Source organism: Sinocyclocheilus anshuiensis, unplaced genomic scaffold (assembly GCF_001515605.1).
Source record: "Sinocyclocheilus anshuiensis isolate Anshui unplaced genomic scaffold, SAMN03320099.WGS_v1.1 scaffold1045, whole genome shotgun sequence".
Classification (NCBI taxonomy): Eukaryota; Metazoa; Chordata; class Actinopteri; order Cypriniformes; family Cyprinidae; genus Sinocyclocheilus; species Sinocyclocheilus anshuiensis.
The window spans coordinates 732181-750172 of NW_015555799.1; the positions used below are offsets into that span (position 1 = coordinate 732181).

The following is a 17992-nucleotide window of genomic DNA, read 5'->3' on the forward strand; positions in this document are numbered from 1 at the left end:
TATACTGAATGCTCTGTGGAATGAAGCTGTTAGCTTTCTCTCCCAGGGTGCTTCGGTAGTCTAGAGTGGTTATGGGAAATGTTCCTTCCTGTGTTTAGCTGGGTGATGAGTGAACAGTCTCTGCTCAGAGTGTAGCCATCTGCGGATGATTATGCTCCAGTTCAGGCTGTTTTGCTTTGGAGTATAACAGTCTGAGGACAGCTATGTTCTAGCCATGCGTTTATAACTGGGTTTAGTTCCCCTTGGGTACAGACTGTCTCAGGTAAGTGCTGAAGCCTTGTTTGGAATCTGCTGTCTGAGGATAGCTGTGTTCCAGCTTGGAGACTGCTCCCCCTTGTGGGGTCTTTAAGTAGTGGTCTCCTTGAGCCCTTGCCTAGACTGCATTGTCTGCCCTGTTCGGGTTTTAGGTAGATGGCCCACTTCATGGCCTGGGCGAACTTCAGCCTTATCTGAGGGAAAAGCTATTTGAGGATAGCTGTGTCCAGCCACCTAGTGTTATGGCCGTTGCTTGCATCAGGCTTTGATCTGGACTATGGTTTTTATGTGTTCGCTCCTTAGCGAATCATTACTATGGTCTGGATCTTCCAATTGTGAGCCTCTGGTAAATTTTTTGGTAATGAAAAGCTAGCCTATTGTGGGACTGACACGGATTGGGGACCTCCTTAGCATAGCCACCTAAGGGTGGTTATATTTCAGCCATTGCCATGGTAGGTGTGGTGGTCCCCTTTCCTAGAGCCTAGCTATCTGAGGATAGCCATGTGCTAGCTCGGTGATTGCTCCCCTGCCTAGGGTTTTTAAGTAGCGGTCTCCTTGAGCCCTTACCTAGACAGTGCTGTCTCCCCTCCATGGGTCGTAAGTAGACAGCCCACTCTCCGTGGTCTGGGTATTTTCAGTCTGTTCCACCTTTGGTAGCCCTTCCTACACGCATAGTTATTGGAGGATATCTATGTGCTAGCTTAGGGACTGCTCCCCTTCCTAGGGTTTTTAAGTAGTGGTCTCCCTGAGCCCTCGCCTAGATAGCGCTATCTCCCCTGCTAGGGTTGTAAGTAGATAGCCCACTCTTGTGGCATCATAGGATGGCTTACTGGGATTTTTCAGGCTAGCTGTGTGGGACCAGCTGTTGATAAGCTCAGTGATTGCTCCCCTTCTAAGGGTTTTAAATAGTGGTCTCCTTGAGCCCTACCTAGACAGTGCTGTCTCCCCTGCTAGAGTTGCAAGTAGACAGCCCACTCTTGGTGGTCTGGGTAGTCTCAGTCGGTCCCCTCCTGTTCTACTATTCCTAAAATCTATGTTTATGGTAAGCGTACACGCTAGCTTCTGTGTGCTTTCTAAAATCCACATTGTGGGAAGTGTGCAGGCTAGGCACCCTGTGCACTTTTCTAAAATCTTGTATGGTATGGGTTACACGCTCGACTTTGTTCCCATTCTCTGAGTTGGTTCTGGCCCCGGTTCTCCTTGGGCCCCACTCCACTTATGTATCTCTGGCGATACTTCTGAACAGGGCTTCCTCCCGTTAAGAGAGTCATTCTTGGGTACATGGCTATCTGAGGATATCAATGTGCTAGCTTAGGGACTGCTCCCCCTTCTTGGGGTTTTAAGTAGCGGTCTCCCTAAGCCCTTGCCTAGACAGTGCTATCTCCCCTGCTAGGGTCATACGTAGATAGCCCACTCTCTGTGGTCTGTGCAGCTTCACAGGTAGGTTTACCAGGGGTTTTAGTTTTTGGTCCTGTAGCCCCTTCCTAGGGATAAAAGCTATCTTTTTAAGTAGCGGTCTCCCTGTGCCCTGGCTTAGACAGTGCTATCTCCCCTGCGGGGTTTAAGTAGATTTCCCTTCCCTTGGATTTCCCTTTCCCTTTAAGTCATTCCCTTGGTCTGGGCAGCTCTTTAGGAAGGTCCTTTTCATAAGTCCCTTTGGATATAGCTATCTGCGGATAGCCGTGTCCTTGCTGGGATTGTTGGTGGCAATCTTGAGAACTCCTCTAGGCTTCCAGCCTCTCAGTGGTCTTATGTATCTGGCTACTATTGCTCACATAGCATAGCTATCTGAGGATGGCTGTGTTCTTAGCTTGGTTAGGGTGTTCAACCTTATCTGGTATCGGGCTCCCTCTTTTTACCAAGTTATGTGAGCGGCCCGAGGCATCAGTGGCTTGGCCCCTTTCTGAGGAAAGGTTTGGTGTATGTCTGTCACCTCCTTGGTGCTCTCTAACCAGGTGGACAGGCATGCGTCTCGGCATGGCGTGATTGGATATCGTTCCACAAAGTGTCCACCAGGACGCAGAGTTGAGTTCCCTAGAAGGGGAACGTCTCTGGTTACTCATGTAACCATGGTTTCCCGAGAGGGAACGTGACGCTGCGTCCCTTTGCCATGCCTTCGGCCTGCCTGTTTACGTCTCCTCGGACAACGGAGTTGGTGACGTATTCAGAAGGTACCCCTTTTATACTTTCGGGTACCCGCCTATGACATCACGGGCCACGTGGACCAATAGGATTGGAGTTGTTTTACGCATGCTTTAGGTACCGGTCACACAGACAGTGTTCCCCAAAGTGTCCACCAGGACGCAGTGTCTCGTTCCCTCTCGGGGAACCATGGTTACATGAGTAACCCGAGATGTTTCTCCACGTTTGGTTGAGAAAGACCAACACAGACCATTAGCGATGATGCAACTCTCACCCATCCTGGGCCAAAGCAGAGCGAGTTGGTGCGTCAGTGTCAGGTTTTTTGTGCTTGTTTACTCTTTAAACGCACTCGTGTTGATTAGATGATGAATTATCAGCATCTGACAGCTTGAGAGTAAATGGCTTCACAGCGTGAGGATGCTGAGAGTGATTTTAGGATGATTACGCACTGGAGATGTGAATGTTTCTTCATCTGTGCTGGATGAGTGAATGAATCACAGGCCGTGAGAGCTGTGGAAATGTCCCGTCCTTTCGCTTCAGCAGGGAATTCAATCAACATGTTGAGTTTTCACATGGTTTGCAGAAGAAAAACAAACATCTTTTCTATTAAATATAGAAAATATTTGGGCCCGTTTTTAGTTCTCTTGAGGAATTTTGTAGAAAAACGGTCCAGAGCGCACAAAGTGTGTTTCTGGTGATGAAAGCAGGCCGTTTTATGAAAGACAATTCTTTGTTCAATAATGTTGCAGAAATGTTGCATTACAAACCAACTGTTAACCATGACAAAAATAAGTGCATTTAACTGTAGTGTACTTCAAATTCTAAAGATATATTTTTCTAAAACTGTGCTTCTACAGTATTTGTCAAAAGTTTGGATTTCTGAAGGATCATGTGACACTGAAGACTGGAGTAATGATCAAGAAAAAAATGACATTTTACAATATATTAACAGAAGAGACTTCTTTCAAAAATATTTAAAAATCGTGATGTTTCCAAACTTTGACAAGTACTGTATGTTGGCATACTAAAGCACATGTAAAGCACTTGATTATAATTTTAATTGTAGTGTGTTATTTGATTTTACACTTAGTTAATGTATTTTAAATGTACTAAATTTCAATTTCATCATTACAGATGTGTAATTACAAATATATTTGAATACATGACATGCAAGTTTCAACAGAAATGACATTAAAGTATTTTAGTTGATCATAAATGCTTGCCAGTACATTCAGCAGTACTTTAACCATATTTCAAAGTCAATAGAATTAATTAAGAAATTAAATATAAAGATATACTTACGTCCTGCTTAACTGAAGACTGGAGTAATGATCAAGAAAAAAATGACATTTTACAATATATTAACAGAAGAGACTTCTTTCAAAAATATTTAAAAATCGTGATGTTTCCAAACTTTGACAAGTACTGTATGTTGGTATAGAAACCATATTCACTCAGAAAATTGAACACAAAATTACAAAGAAAAGTTGCAAAGTAACATGCATGACATTTTGAAGCAGAAAAATTGAAATGTTTAATATAAAAACTGAAGTTTATTGTAATTTTATTGTACAACACACTCCAATATTCTTTATATATAGTTTTAAAGTACACTTATTTTGATGTGTTGACTAACATACTAAAGCACATGTAAAGCACTTGATTATAATTTTAATTGTAGTGTGTTATTTGATTTTACACTTAGTTAATGTATTTTAAATGTACTAAATTTCAATTTCATCATTACAGATGTGTAATTACAAATATATTTGAATACATGACATGCAAGTTTCAACAGAAATGACATTAAAGTATTTTAGTTGATCATAAATGCTTGCCAGTACATTCAGCAGTACTTTAACCATATTTCATAGACAATAGAAGTAATTATTAAATTACATATAAAGATGTACTTAAGTCCTACTTAATTGAGTCAAAAGTTCAGCTAATTGCATGTAAACTATAATACATTTTCATTTAGTTGCAGTTAAGTGTTGCATTCAGTTCACACTTAAGTATATTCTATTAAAGTTTATTGTTTCCGTAACAAATGCTCTTTTTTTAAAACTATGCGCAAGTGTTCTTCTTCTGCACAAGCATATATCGTGTTCCTCTCTGGACCTTTACTTACAGGCAGATGCGTCTCATAAAAAACAAAAACAAAAAAAAAACAACACCGTTTAATATCAAAACTGTGTCACTGACATCGTCATCAGGCCCAGAATCATGTAGTCTCCCTCATGTATTTTCAAACCCATACCCAGTTTCTTGATAAATTGACACAATTGTCATTTTTGTGTGAATTATCCCTTTAAAGTGCGCGTGCACACACACACAGAAACAGAGGGCAGAGTAAAGTGGGCTGTGCTGGAGTGGGCGGAGCTTCAGGCTTCATTGATGTCACTGTCTGGCAGCTCTCCAGTCACGCTGGCCCAGAGCCGAGTCTGGGATACTGGAGCCGACCCGGGTCGAGAGGAGAGCCGAAGAATAACGGGAAGCTGTTATGCATCAGCAAAGCCCTGAAAAAAGTGCTCTTGAGAAAAAAAAAATGAGCAAAAGGAAAACAATTGTATCTTGAATGTACAGGAATAAAAATAGCAGGGGCGAGTGATCAGGCACCACGGTGGACATTGTTTGACCCAAACGGAGTGAGGTGGACAGCCATGGATTATGGGAGGTCTGCTATTCTGTAAACACCATTGAGGATTGCTCCAAATTATTAACATGACTGGATTGTTTCCTTCAGCACGCAGTTTCCATATTAAATAAAGAAGGCGCGTCAGAGGACGACAACACAAGATGCGGAAATCAAAACACCTCACTACACAGATTCACATTCGTGGTTTAGATGAGATTTCACACAGAGGAACAATTAACATTAATATAAATAACATTACACCATTCAAAGGTTTTTACTGAACGGTATAATTTATTTTTAATTAAGGTTAATTTTTAATGAAGACTTTTTTATGAATACTTTAATTTATTGTTAAATTGATCAAAAGTGGCAAAGACATTTTATGATGTTACAAAATTTACATAACTTATCTAATATTAATAATAATAATTAGCAATACTTTATTAATTGTTTTTGTGTATTTAAATTTATTTGACTTATTTTAAAGCATTTTTTTTTTTCTTCTTCCTCTGAACTTTTTCACAGACCACCTAGCATTTCTAGCAACCCCTGTCTAGGAGATACAATTGAACTATTAAGAGCGAGAGAGATCATATTGGTAATTTTCTTTCCTATGGGTATTTACTCACACATGCCTCCTAAAAGTGTGATTCTCACTCCTCTTCTGAGAGCCTACAGACGCTCACAGACACTGGTCTCTGATCAGCAGAGGAAATGAAAGCCTCCTCTAACAGCCATTCTTTTGCATCTGCTTGTTCGTGCTCATGGACGTCTGACAACTCGCCTCCAGTGAGACTAATTAATGTTCGTCAATCTCACTCTCACTGATGATGTTTCACAGATACACTTCACATACAGTAGATAAAACCTGGCTAGGAAAAACGGGGATCTTCTGGGAGCATTTGAACAGGAATCATATGCTGTTGATCAAAAGCAATCACTGCTTGCTTTGTTCTGATGAGACTTTAAATCATTATACACATTCGTAACATTTAACACATTTCACAGAAATGCCAATTCTCAGAAAATTTGTTTCGTTTTTTTTGTGTGAAGTCAAACATTAAAAAGTGAAGTCAGCCATTAAAAAACACAGATTGTAATGAGAACGACACATGATGAATGTTAATATAATTGCATTTCTTCGCAAAACATTTGCATTCTCTTACAGAAGTATTGCGTTTGTTTGCGAAACGTTTGCGTTCTCTCACAGAAGTATTGCGTTTGTTTGCGAAACTTCTGTGAGAGAATGCAAATGTATTGCGTTTGTTCACAAAATTGGCATTCTTTCGCAAAACATTTGTTCTCTCAAAGAAATATTTTGTTTGCAAAACATTTTTGTTCTCTTGTAAGACTATTGCATTTAATAACATTTGCATTTCCTCAAAAAAATATTGTGCTTATTTGCAAAACATTTGCGTTCTCTCACAAAACTATTGCGTTCCTTCGCAAAACATTTGCGTTCTCCCAAATAAATAGTTTGTTTGCGAAACATTTGCATTCTCTTGTAAAACATTTGCGTTCTCTATCAGAAGTTTTGCGTTTGTTGGCACAACATATACAGTATAATATACAGTATATGAGGTGCACAGTGTCATACACATAACTTCAAAACCCCAATATACATAACTGATTAAAAAAAAGAAGAAATAGCTATTTCAGTGAAAACGTGAAGAGCCACAAAGATGATGTCAGTTTACATGTTTCAGAAGATTACTTATTTTTCACTTCCAAACATTTCAAATTTAACTATTTTAATGTACAATCTTTAAACATGCAAAGACAATACAGACCAAAGAGAAGAACCAAACTAAGGGCTTGATGAGGAGCCAAACAAGACGCAGGTGAACACAATCAATAAACCAATGAGTAACCATAAACAAACTAACAATGGGAACAAAGTGAACAGCGGCCTGTAGCACGAAGCGAGATGAACAAACTCCGAGTTGCAGAGTAAGTTTAGATCAGGATCAGCTGTTGCACAACGTTTGGATCAAACCTGAGATGACAGAACGTTTATACCAGAGTTTGTGAGGCACGTGCACCTGAAAGTGTGACACGTGCTGCAAACAGCTAATCACACAGAACATGGAAAACATCAGTTTGATTGACTTATCGCGCAATTCACTTTGAAGATGAAGAGATTGCTATGAAAAAATACCATGAATTGAAACCCATTTACAAGGCAGGAATAAACTGCTGCAGTGAATGTTTGAGAAGGCACCTACTGACTATATCAATGCAAGTGAGTCAACTGAATTTAAATGATTTATATTACAAGGAGCTCAAAAGAAAACAAGCTTCATCAGTTCAAAAAGCTTTATATGCTGAACCTTGTATGTATATGTATATAGTTATAGCCTATTAATTTAAATGCTAAGTTTAATATTAATTGTTAACTCATCTACTTATAAGAATATATTATATGAATTATACATAATTATAACCTATAAGATATAAATATAATAAACAAATAGCAGCAAAAGATTTGTCTCTAAAAATGTATCACTTTAAACATTAATTTGTAGTGAGAGATAAAGGGGGGTAGCTTTATTGCGTCAGGTATATGTTACTTTGCTCAGAGCTGATTGGTCCAGCTTTGGTTTGTGATTTCTAACTCAGAATAAAACCTGTTTGGGATTAGGGTAGCATAAATTACCATGGTGACGAAACCCGCTCAAAACCAACCCACCACCTTGAGCCCTAAAACTCAAGAGTTTTCTCAAACTAAACGCGAACTTACCTGGGTAAAAACTGAAACCGGCTTCGTACTACAGGCCACAGGAGCTAAACACAGGAAGGAAACACGGGAACCAAAGTTAACACATCATAAGAATCCACAAACCGAACACAACCATTACACATCTAACTCTTATATCAGTTTAGCACCAGCATGGCATTTTCATACACGCACTGAGTTTGTCCTTTATTAGCCTCATGCTGTCGCCTCCCTAATGGCTTGTTGACGGCGGCTACCGTCCGCAAATGACAGCATGTGAGAGTCGAGCACAGCGGAGTGTGTGTGTGTTGAACATAAAATAATGCTGGACTGACCGCCGAGAGCCTTGATTAGCTCAGCAGTGGGACGGCGTGGTGCCGAGCTCTTTCTGAACCTCTGCGGCCGGCGGGGGGTGAATTCTCGTGGAAACCCTGCAGGCGAACATGGCACGCCTGTGACCGATCGATTGAATAAAAGCCATGAAGAAACAATGTTTGCCTCTCCGGACGACTGCTTCAAACAGAGCGCTGAGCAGCTGAGAGGACTGATGACAGACAGGTCAACCGATTATGATTGGAACGCTTCACTTTTGACCGCACGTCTGTCTTAATTATGCTTTTAAACCGGTGGAGTTTTCCTGAAGTGTTAGAAGATCAGTAGAAGCCAGCATGTGCCTCCAATCAGCAGTTGCACTTGTCACAGAAAAACACTTCTTTGTCTTTTATGATTATTCTTACTTGAGATACTGCGGAGCCCCTGAAAGGGACATTGTGATGGAAACAAACAAACAAACAAAAACAAAACAAACCAAGATGCTTTTCAATAACTTTGTGCAAAAATTATAGTACTCCACCAAGAAACATTTGCATTCTCTAACAAAACTATTGTGTTCCCTCGAGGAAAAACAAAAAAAAAAAACATTTGCAAAACATTAGCATCAGTGTTCGTTAACAGAACATTAGCATTAGTGTTCGTTCACAAAACATTAGCATCAGTGTTTGTTCACAAAACATTAGCATTAATGTTTGTTCATAAAACATTAGCATTAGTTGTTCGTTCACAAAACATTTGCATTCTCTTGCAAAACTATTGCGTTCCCTCGAGAAAAACAAAAAAAACATTTGCAAAACATTAGCATCAGTGTTTGTTCACAAAACATTAGCATTAGTGTTCGTTCACAAAACATTAGCATTAGTGTTCGTTCACAAAACATTTGCATTCTCTTGCAAAACTATTGCGTTCCCTCGAGGAAAAACAAAAAAAAAACATTTGCAAAACATTAGCATCGGTGTTTGTTCACAAAACATTAGCATCAGTGTTTGTTAACAAAACATTAGCATCAGTATTTGTTCACAAAACATTAGCATCAGTGTTTGTTCACAAAACATTAGCATCAGTGTTTGTTCACAGAACATTAGCATTAGTGTTTGTTCACAAAACATTAGCATTAGTGTTTGTTCAAAAAACATTAGCATAAGTGTTTGTTCACAAAACATTAGCATTAGTGTTTGTTCACAAAACATTTGCATTCTCTTGCGAAACTATTGCCTTCATTAACAAAACATTTGCATACTCTTGCAAAACTATTGCCTTCGTTAACAAAACATTTGTGTTCGCTTGCAAAACTATTGCGTTCATTCACAAAACATTTGCTTTCCTTTCCAGAATTATTGTGTTTGTTCACAAAACATTAGTGTTCTCTTGCAAAACTATTGCGATCATTATCAAAACATTTGGGTTTTCTCACAGAAGTATTGCATTCGTTCACAAAACATATGCATTCTCTTGCAAAACTATTGTGTTTGCTCGCAAACCATTTGTATCCATGCAACTCATCAAATACTCTACAAATTCAGGTAAAACATCCATAGATTTAAATCAATAAAGTGAGGAAATAAAATTAATTGCCATATTAACAAATGGCGTAATAATTGCCCAAGCAACATTAAACTGGATGTGGACCATTTGAACAGTCGTTTTCAAATCAATTGCCAGGTAGTCCATTGATTGTGGTCTGAGGTTGTGTTCTGAATTAAATACTAGGATACGATTTACTGCATGCAAACATTTCTACATTTTTAAAGATAATATGCTGCATCAGTGTCACATGACCTCATCATGTTGCATTGTTTTATTCAGACAGTGGCTGGCAACCAGTTAACATCTCACAAATAGGATTTTTTAATTTTTTTTGCATTTTTAATACAATTTTTGTGTAAAAATGTCCGTATGAGTCGTATGCTGTTCTGACCACAGCCTAGGTTTGATTGCAGGTCATTTATGTCGCCCCCGTCTCTTCAGCTGTGTGTTGCAGGTCAGTGTCCTGTTGCAAGTGATTTTGTACATTGCATCACATTTGGCCACAGGGTTTAGCTGTAATTAGCCCATCATTTCCTGCACTCATGAATCTCCAGAGCTTGACAGTCCCATCATGCTCCACTGTAAGGATGGTTCTCAGCACTCGGTGTGTTTGGTTTGCACAGCACATGACATGTTGCACTGTGGTTCAATGCGGGTATCATCAATCCTCCTCTGTAGGGTCTCATGTTGTCACCGTGTCCAGCTTGCTGTTGGGAAACTCCAGCTGAAATGTGATGCTTGTTTTTTCAGTCAGATTTATGAAGTGTGTGCATGTTTGTGCCGCTGGTGTTTCACACACAGTTTCTCCATCTCTGTCACTGAGGACTGCAGGTCTTGCCGAGGTCTCATACCGAGGATTTTGTTGACTGGTGAGTCAGACTAGCTGAAGTTCTGGGCAGTTTTTTTTTTTTATTTTTTTTTTTTATAAATCCACAGCTTTTTTCTTTTGAAAAATAAGTGCACTTAATCGTAATCAGTGTGCAAATCAAATTACTTCAAGTATATTTTAAAACTTATATTCAACTGATTTATTATCTGAAAGTACAAGTCCACCTTCATGATTGTTTCTTATTTCACACGGAAGTACACTTAATGACAAAATAAAAGTTTTACTTAAAAGATTATTAAAACATAATGAATTAAAATGTGCTTTGTAAGTACACTTATTATGATGTGTTGCGTTAACATAGCCTACTAAAGCACATGTAATGTATTTGATTATTTTAACTGTATGCGTTATTTTAAATGCACTAAATTGCAACGTCGTCATTACAAATGTGCAATTACAAATATATTTAAATGATACATGATATACAAGTTTCAGTCGAAATAACATAAAAGTATATTCTAGTTTACCATAAATGCTTGTCAGTACATTCAGCAGTAACACATTAACAAGAGGCCCATTTCAAAGATAATAGAATTATGAAATTACATATAAAGATGTACTTAAGCCCTACTTAAGTGGGTCAAAAACACTCTAAATCAGTGGTTTTCAAACCCGACCTACCCGAGGGTCACAAGACTTAAAAAATGGGTCGCCAGGATGATGCAAGGAAAATCTATATAGGTATGTAACAAAGTTCAAGACTGTAACTTTAATAACAAAATAAACAATAAAATGAAAGTAAGCGACAGCCACCTCACGGCAGACTCCAGCGCGTATCTGTCTCTCTGTGTTTGCGTTTTGGAGAGCTTCAAAGGTTTCTAATTACAACGTGTTTTTACAGCGTTGAGCATTGTAGCCAATCACAGACGTACGTGGTGATTTCTTGAACTCAATGACCATTCAGAGGTGTTTCAGAATCAGCGTAGTCAGAATCCACTAACCAATCAAAACGATGGAGTTTTTTTCAGTCCTAAATTCTAGGAGCAGTCCTAAAGTCTCATTATAACAAACAAAGTGCAGACACGATGTAAATAAAAGATTTATTGTGCAGCGAGTGTCGAGAGATTCATTGATTATAATGGAATTTTCTGAGATCGCGATAAACTGAAATGAGTGACCGCTCAGTGATTATTAAGGGAGCGCTTTTTGCACGCTACCTTGGGTATAATCCATTCAGAATTTGAGGAAAAGTTTTTATTTTTTTTTTATTCTACTTAAGAGGATGTGTGTATATAAATATATATATATGGGTCATGTGACGTCAATAAAAAAAAATAGGGTCGCTCTCAAAAAAGTTTGAAGACCACTGCTCTAAAGTTAAACTAATTGCATTTAATATAAATTTAAACTATAATGCATTCTTTTTAAGGGTTTACTCTTTTTAAGGGTTCTACTGGGGAAGTCGTGGCCTAATGGTTAGAGAGTCGGACTCATAACCCAAGGGTTGTGGTTTCGAGTCTCGTACCGGCAGGGATTGTAGGTGGGGGGAGTGAATGTACAGCGCTCTCTCCCACCTTCAATACCACGACTGAGGTGCCCTTGAGCAAGGCACCCCCAACTGCTCCCCGGGCGCCGCAGCATAAATGGCTGTTCACGGTTTGTGTGTGTTCACTGCTGTGTGTGTGCACTTTGGATGGGTAAATGCAGAGCACTAATTCCCAGTATGGGTCACCATCTTTTCTTGTGTTGCCCTTTCAAACACGCCAGATTGATGAAGCGTGTATTATTGATGTTTCATAGACCATTTCTCCATCTCCGTCAGGAGACTGGAGCTCCTTTAACACTGCCGTAGGTCTCATGGTGAGGTCTCTCAGTTGCTCTTAGTTTTGGGGCAGTTCTGGGCAAATTCACAGTATTTCTCCAACTCTGTATTTGGAGGAAGCCTTGGACATTTGCCTTTATATTTGGAACATTTCTTGGTGCACAGATGGTATATATTATTGCATGCTCTCTGAACACATGTTGATGCAGATCTACTAATGATGATCAAGTAGGTGGTCCAAAGCAAACAAGGTCATTGCAGTCATTGTTGGTCTTCTTTGTAAATGACTTTTATAAATGTCTGGGTTGTTTTAACTTTGACATTGTATGAACACGAGTTCTCCAGGGAGCAGTCAGTAGTTCTCATTTACTCAGACTTCATTCCAGTGTTGCTCTGGTCTAGTGATGAGGAAAGATCCAGGTGGGAATGTTGACATTGTGTCTAGATGAAATTACGAGTAGATTTGTTCCCAGTATGAGCTGCTCCGGGTTTGGCTCGGCCCTCCGATTTGCCTCAGATGGAAGCTCTTTTTCTAAATTCACACAGTAGTTGCTCTTAAATACTGGGACACAGATTTCACACCATCTGAAAGTCACTCAACTCAAAATATATTGTTTTAAGGATACATTAACATGATCTGGTTGATCAAATGGTTTACTGTAATTCTTGCTGGACAGCATGTTCGGACAGCCAATGTGCTGAAAATGTGCTCCCCTTCAGGCCATCCAAGATGTAGAGGAGTTTGCTTCTTAATCATATTTGGAAAAAATGTAGCATTGCATCACTTGCTCACCAATGGATCCTCTGCAGTGAATTAAAAAAGTCACAATAATCAAAGTAATCACAATAATATAAGTAATTCACACTACTCCAGTCCAATTAACATCTCATGAAGCCAAAAGCTGCGTGCTTGTAAGAAACAAATCTATCATTAAAACGTTTTAAACTTTAAACCATTGCTTGTGGCTAAAATACAAGTACATAATCCATATTAACGCTTCCTCCAGTGAAAAAGTGGTCTGGTCTGAATCAGGAGAGAAATATGCACAGATCAAGCAAGCCCAAAAAAAAGCTTTAAACAACGTCTTACATGATATATTTGTTTCTTATATGCACACAGCTTTTGGCTTCACAAGATGTTAGCTGATGGACTGGAGTGGTGTGGATTACTTATTGATTATTGTGATGTTTTTATCAGCCGTTGGGACTCTCATTCTGACGGCACCCATTCACTGCAGAGGATCCATTGGTGAGCAAGTGATGCAATGCTACATTTCTCCAAATCTGTTCCCATGAAGAAACAAACTCTTTATTTTCATTTTTGGGTGAACTATGCCTTAAAGGAGTGATAGAGCTCGCAGTGGACAGAGGCTCAGTCTGGTAGAGTCAGATGTCAACGGTACAGACACCGAACACACGTTACTCTGTTTATTCCTCCATGAAACATTCATGGCTGCCCTCCTCTGGCGATACATTCGCTGCAGGAGAGCGTGAGATTTCTGTAGAAAGTTTCTCTCAAACCTAGTTGAAGTGCAAGCAGCAGTCGATGTTCACTGGGTCTCTTGTGCTGGGATTCACTTCAGCTCATCTTTACCCTGCTGCACTCCATGAAGTCTTGACTCACGACCCATCAGGGTTATTATTGTTCATGAAAACTAAAACTGAAACTAAAAATAAAACCATTTAAAAAAATTGTTACTTGAAGAAAAAAAAAAAACTTATTTAAAAAAAAATGTAAGCAACCTTAATCATTTTAGTTTTTTCTTTATGTACTGAAATAACTAAAATAAAGTGTCGAATTTCAGACACTTCAGGCACTAAACTGCTGCAGCTTTACTTAATGCAGTGCAGGCTCTTTTACTGACTGACAAAATAACGTCATAAAGTTCATACATTAGATACATTAAAGTATAAGTGCATACTGTATAGTGCATCATTTGCACAGAACTTGAGTTCAGTTGTAAACTGTGTTACCGCAATAAAGCAGAAAGCACGAGGTAAAACGCGGGCTGCACCAGCAGCTGGATTTCCACTCCAGCGCGTCTGTATGTCTGCAAAACGGCAACAGCATTACCAGACCAGCACAAATGTTTATAGTGCGTGATTTCTGGGCTTCCTAATCACAGGAAAAGTGCCTGTGGGAATTTCTGCCGCCTGGATCAGATTGTGTCTCATTTACTCCAGCTATATGCTGCTGTACTCTGGCGGATCTCAAACCCACCGCTCTGCGCATTCTCTACGTCTTCCTTATTTACACACCCGATTCTGATCATCAGCTTGTTAAGAAAGAGCTGCATGAACTGAACCGGATAAGAAACTTGAGAAATGTGCAGTGCTGTGGATCACTGAACCAGGATTGAATCGCTGAATTGTGCTTTTTATCTGTGGCTGTAGTTTGAGTGAAGCTCCTACAGTTACACAAGAATACTTTCCTAATCACAATCACCCAGTACACTCAAGATTGTTATAGTATACTAGCATTTTCTGAAGAGTGTTGTTTATCCATGCAAAAGTCATCGTCACGATGCTAAGGTGCTGTGGGTGGCTGCTAGGGCATTGCTAGTGGATTGCTGTATAAAAATAAATCTCATTTATAAATATATTGTCGATATGCATTTACAATATATTTATGTAAATGTATTTGTTTTTTTAATAAATGCAAAACAAGTTCTGAATATATTTGATCATTTTTGGACAACAAACAGTATACAGAAAATAGAAAAAAGAGAAGCAAGGAAAGAAAATAGTTTTTAAATGTAAATGTTTTAAATGTTTTTTTTTTTTACTTTTATTTAATTTTATTTATTTTATTTACTGTGTATTGTCATTTTTTTTTTTATATATATTTGACCGTTTTGTCAAAACACACACACACACTACATAAACTACATTTCAGCAAGAACAGAAAAATAGTTGTTCTTTTCCCGTTGACATACATTTTATATAGGGATGCACCAATGTATCGGCCGATAAAAGCACTTTTCTGCACTTTTTGGCCATCAGCCGATTATTTAAAAACAGCCAATGATCAGGGCCGATTATCTAATGTCAATTAAAAGGTGTCGGAAAAGCATGTCAGACAACAAATTGCATGACAGAGATGTTTCTTGTGTTGGCTGTCCAGGTTTAAGGAATAATAATGCATTAACACCGCACAGTTAACACAGGTTCGATTTGACCCCATGAACCACCTGTAGTTCAAGCCAGGGTTGCCATTTCCACGGTTTTCCATTCACAAAACATTATTTGTAATGAGCCTCCAATTCAATTATCACAAAGAGCTTTGTGCTTTATTACTTCTGATAAGATCTCCACTTTCAAATCCTGTAAATTTTATTACAAATTTCAAACAATAAATGCTGTTTTGACGCTCTTAAGTATGACGTGACATATCGCTGCCAAGCAGCAGCACAGAGCGTGAGTTTCTTCCGCTTTCATAGCGTGAAATAAACATGAATGAACATCAGAAGGTATGTTGAAAGAGACAACTTGGTGTATCATGTCTCATATAATCGGTCAATCAGTGTTTGAACCAAAAGAAAGACATAAAACAGCTTGTCTTTTAATGTTTTATTTACTTCAGGAAAGTTATCCAGTGTTAGCTATAAAAAAATTAAAAAAAAAACACCAGAGGGAACTTATTTACTGTTAATTATATATGTATGTATGAATAGATCTGTCATTAACACAAGTTTTGATGAAAACTACCGTGTGCAAGTGAGTTGTAGGCTATACATACATTTTTGAGTGTGATTATTATATCTGAAAATAAATAGCATTGAATATAATAGTTTTGTTGTACATTTTAACCTCTAATGTACCAAATGAGAGGGATCCCTGTATAGTAGTTGGGAGTTGTTTTTTTTTCTTAAGAAATCCAAACTATCGGCAGATATCATTCTGAATAATCGGCTATCGGTATGGGCTGAGACATTTCATATTGGTGCATCTCTAATATTTATGTATTATATATATTTAAAGCTATAAACAAATGACATTTACAACATGAAGCCTATTTGCAATTGTTTAAAATAATAAATATTTGACGGAAAGCTAATTTTTTTTGTACCAAATGTGCTCAAACATTAAATTCAAAAACTTCTGTTCTTGTATTTTCACAGGAAAAACATACAATGTTAGAACTAAACGTAACTGTGGCAAACCCATCGGTGGTGATCATCACCTCCAGCAACGCACAAACCATCCTGCTTCAAGACAATCCCACAGTGAACATCTATGTAAGTACCAATGCATTGTGTTTTCATTTGTAAATCCCGCCAGAGTTCACTAAAAATAACACATGTTGTGCATGCAGAGGATACATCCAGATCTACATTTGTGGACGAGTTGCCAGCACAAAGACGCTTGCATCCACTTTATATTTAACAGTGAGTCGCATGGGAGCCGTTTGCAGGTGTCTGACAATAAAAGCAGCTACAGCTGCACACTTTCAGCTCTGTTTTGAGAGGCAATTAACCTTATTTGTTTAGCCCGTGACCCCATGAGAATTTGCAAACAGACTTAACTAGTGTCGAATATGGATGTGCCAGAGCTCTCGAAACAAAATGGCCCAGTTTGTTTTCTTCAATTTGTTCTTTCCACCACTGAACCTTGTTAACCTTAATTAGATTGCTGTGGAACAAAGCGCATTACAGTGCAAACCGAAAGGGAGCAAACGTTAATTTCCTTGCAAGGAGGGGAAATTCAGCTCCACCCAAAATGTGACTGAATCCTGAGCCAGACTGCGAGATATTAAAAATGCAGTGTGTTATGATGGCCTGGGGGAGACACGCGATGTCTTGAGTCTGGAGAAACAGCATCTGTTGTTCTTGAGCGCTGTTATCAATGAGACGCGGTCAGGCCGGGTCAGAGAATCACTCCTGACCGTTTGCAAGACCAGCCTCAATCCATCCCAACCCCAAAATTCACATAAATGTAACCTTTCATTGGAGAATAAGAATTTAAAATGGGGGGGAAATATCATTATGACATAAATGTTTTTCTCTAATACACATTGGACACAATTAACGGCACCCTTTTATTCAATGCTTTTTGAAACCTCCATTTGGCATAATAACAGCTCTGAGTTTTCTCCTATAATGCCTGATGAGGTTAGATATTTTACTCATACGAATTTCTAGGGGTGCCAATAATTGTGTCCATGTATTTGAGAAAAACATTTTTCATAATGAGATTTCACCCCATTTTCAATTGTTTTAGTTAAATGAAAGGTTAGATATTTGTGATTTTTTTTTAAATAAAAGATCAAAATGATTAACTGCAGATTTATTTTCACAGCTTTCTTTGATCACCGATAATCACGTTGGGATGATTGATCGGCGGTCTCTAAAAAGGCAGATCTCAAAAAAACGATCTCAAGCTGAAGACGCTGCCGTGAGAGGTTTGGCACGACATGCAGCGGCACAGTCATGCGGTCCGGCAGTGCGCGTTAGGAGTGGTGCGTCTGCAGCAGTGCAGAGATCGTTTCCGCACCGAGTCGCTGCAAGTGCTGAATTAAAGTAACATCGCATTGTTTGCAGTAAATATAAACATGGATTGACACGAAAATGTAGTAATTACACCATAAATGCATATTATTAAAGTCTACTGTGTTTCACCGTCAACACATATGGCTTTTTGGCTAGGTTTAAAGTGAAAGCACTTTTAGATCAACAAGGCAATAATAGATGCACTCGTGGAGGTAGGAAAACAAAGTTCTTTATGAACTGC

At 38.7% G+C, this 17992-nt stretch overlaps 1 protein-coding gene across 4 annotated transcripts in view; it reads left to right on the top strand.

Moving 5' to 3' along the window:
* The window catches only part of LOC107674925 (uncharacterized), a 58383-nt gene that overhangs the window by 26509 nt on the left and 13882 nt on the right, over positions 1-17992 (top strand). For all 4 annotated transcript variants that reach the window (XM_016469078.1, XM_016469079.1, XM_016469080.1 and 1 more), the window contains one exon: positions 16384-16500. In XM_016469078.1, coding sequence (XP_016324564.1) covers positions 16384-16500 — 117 coding nt within the window. The remainder of the gene's footprint in view (positions 1-16383; positions 16501-17992) is intronic.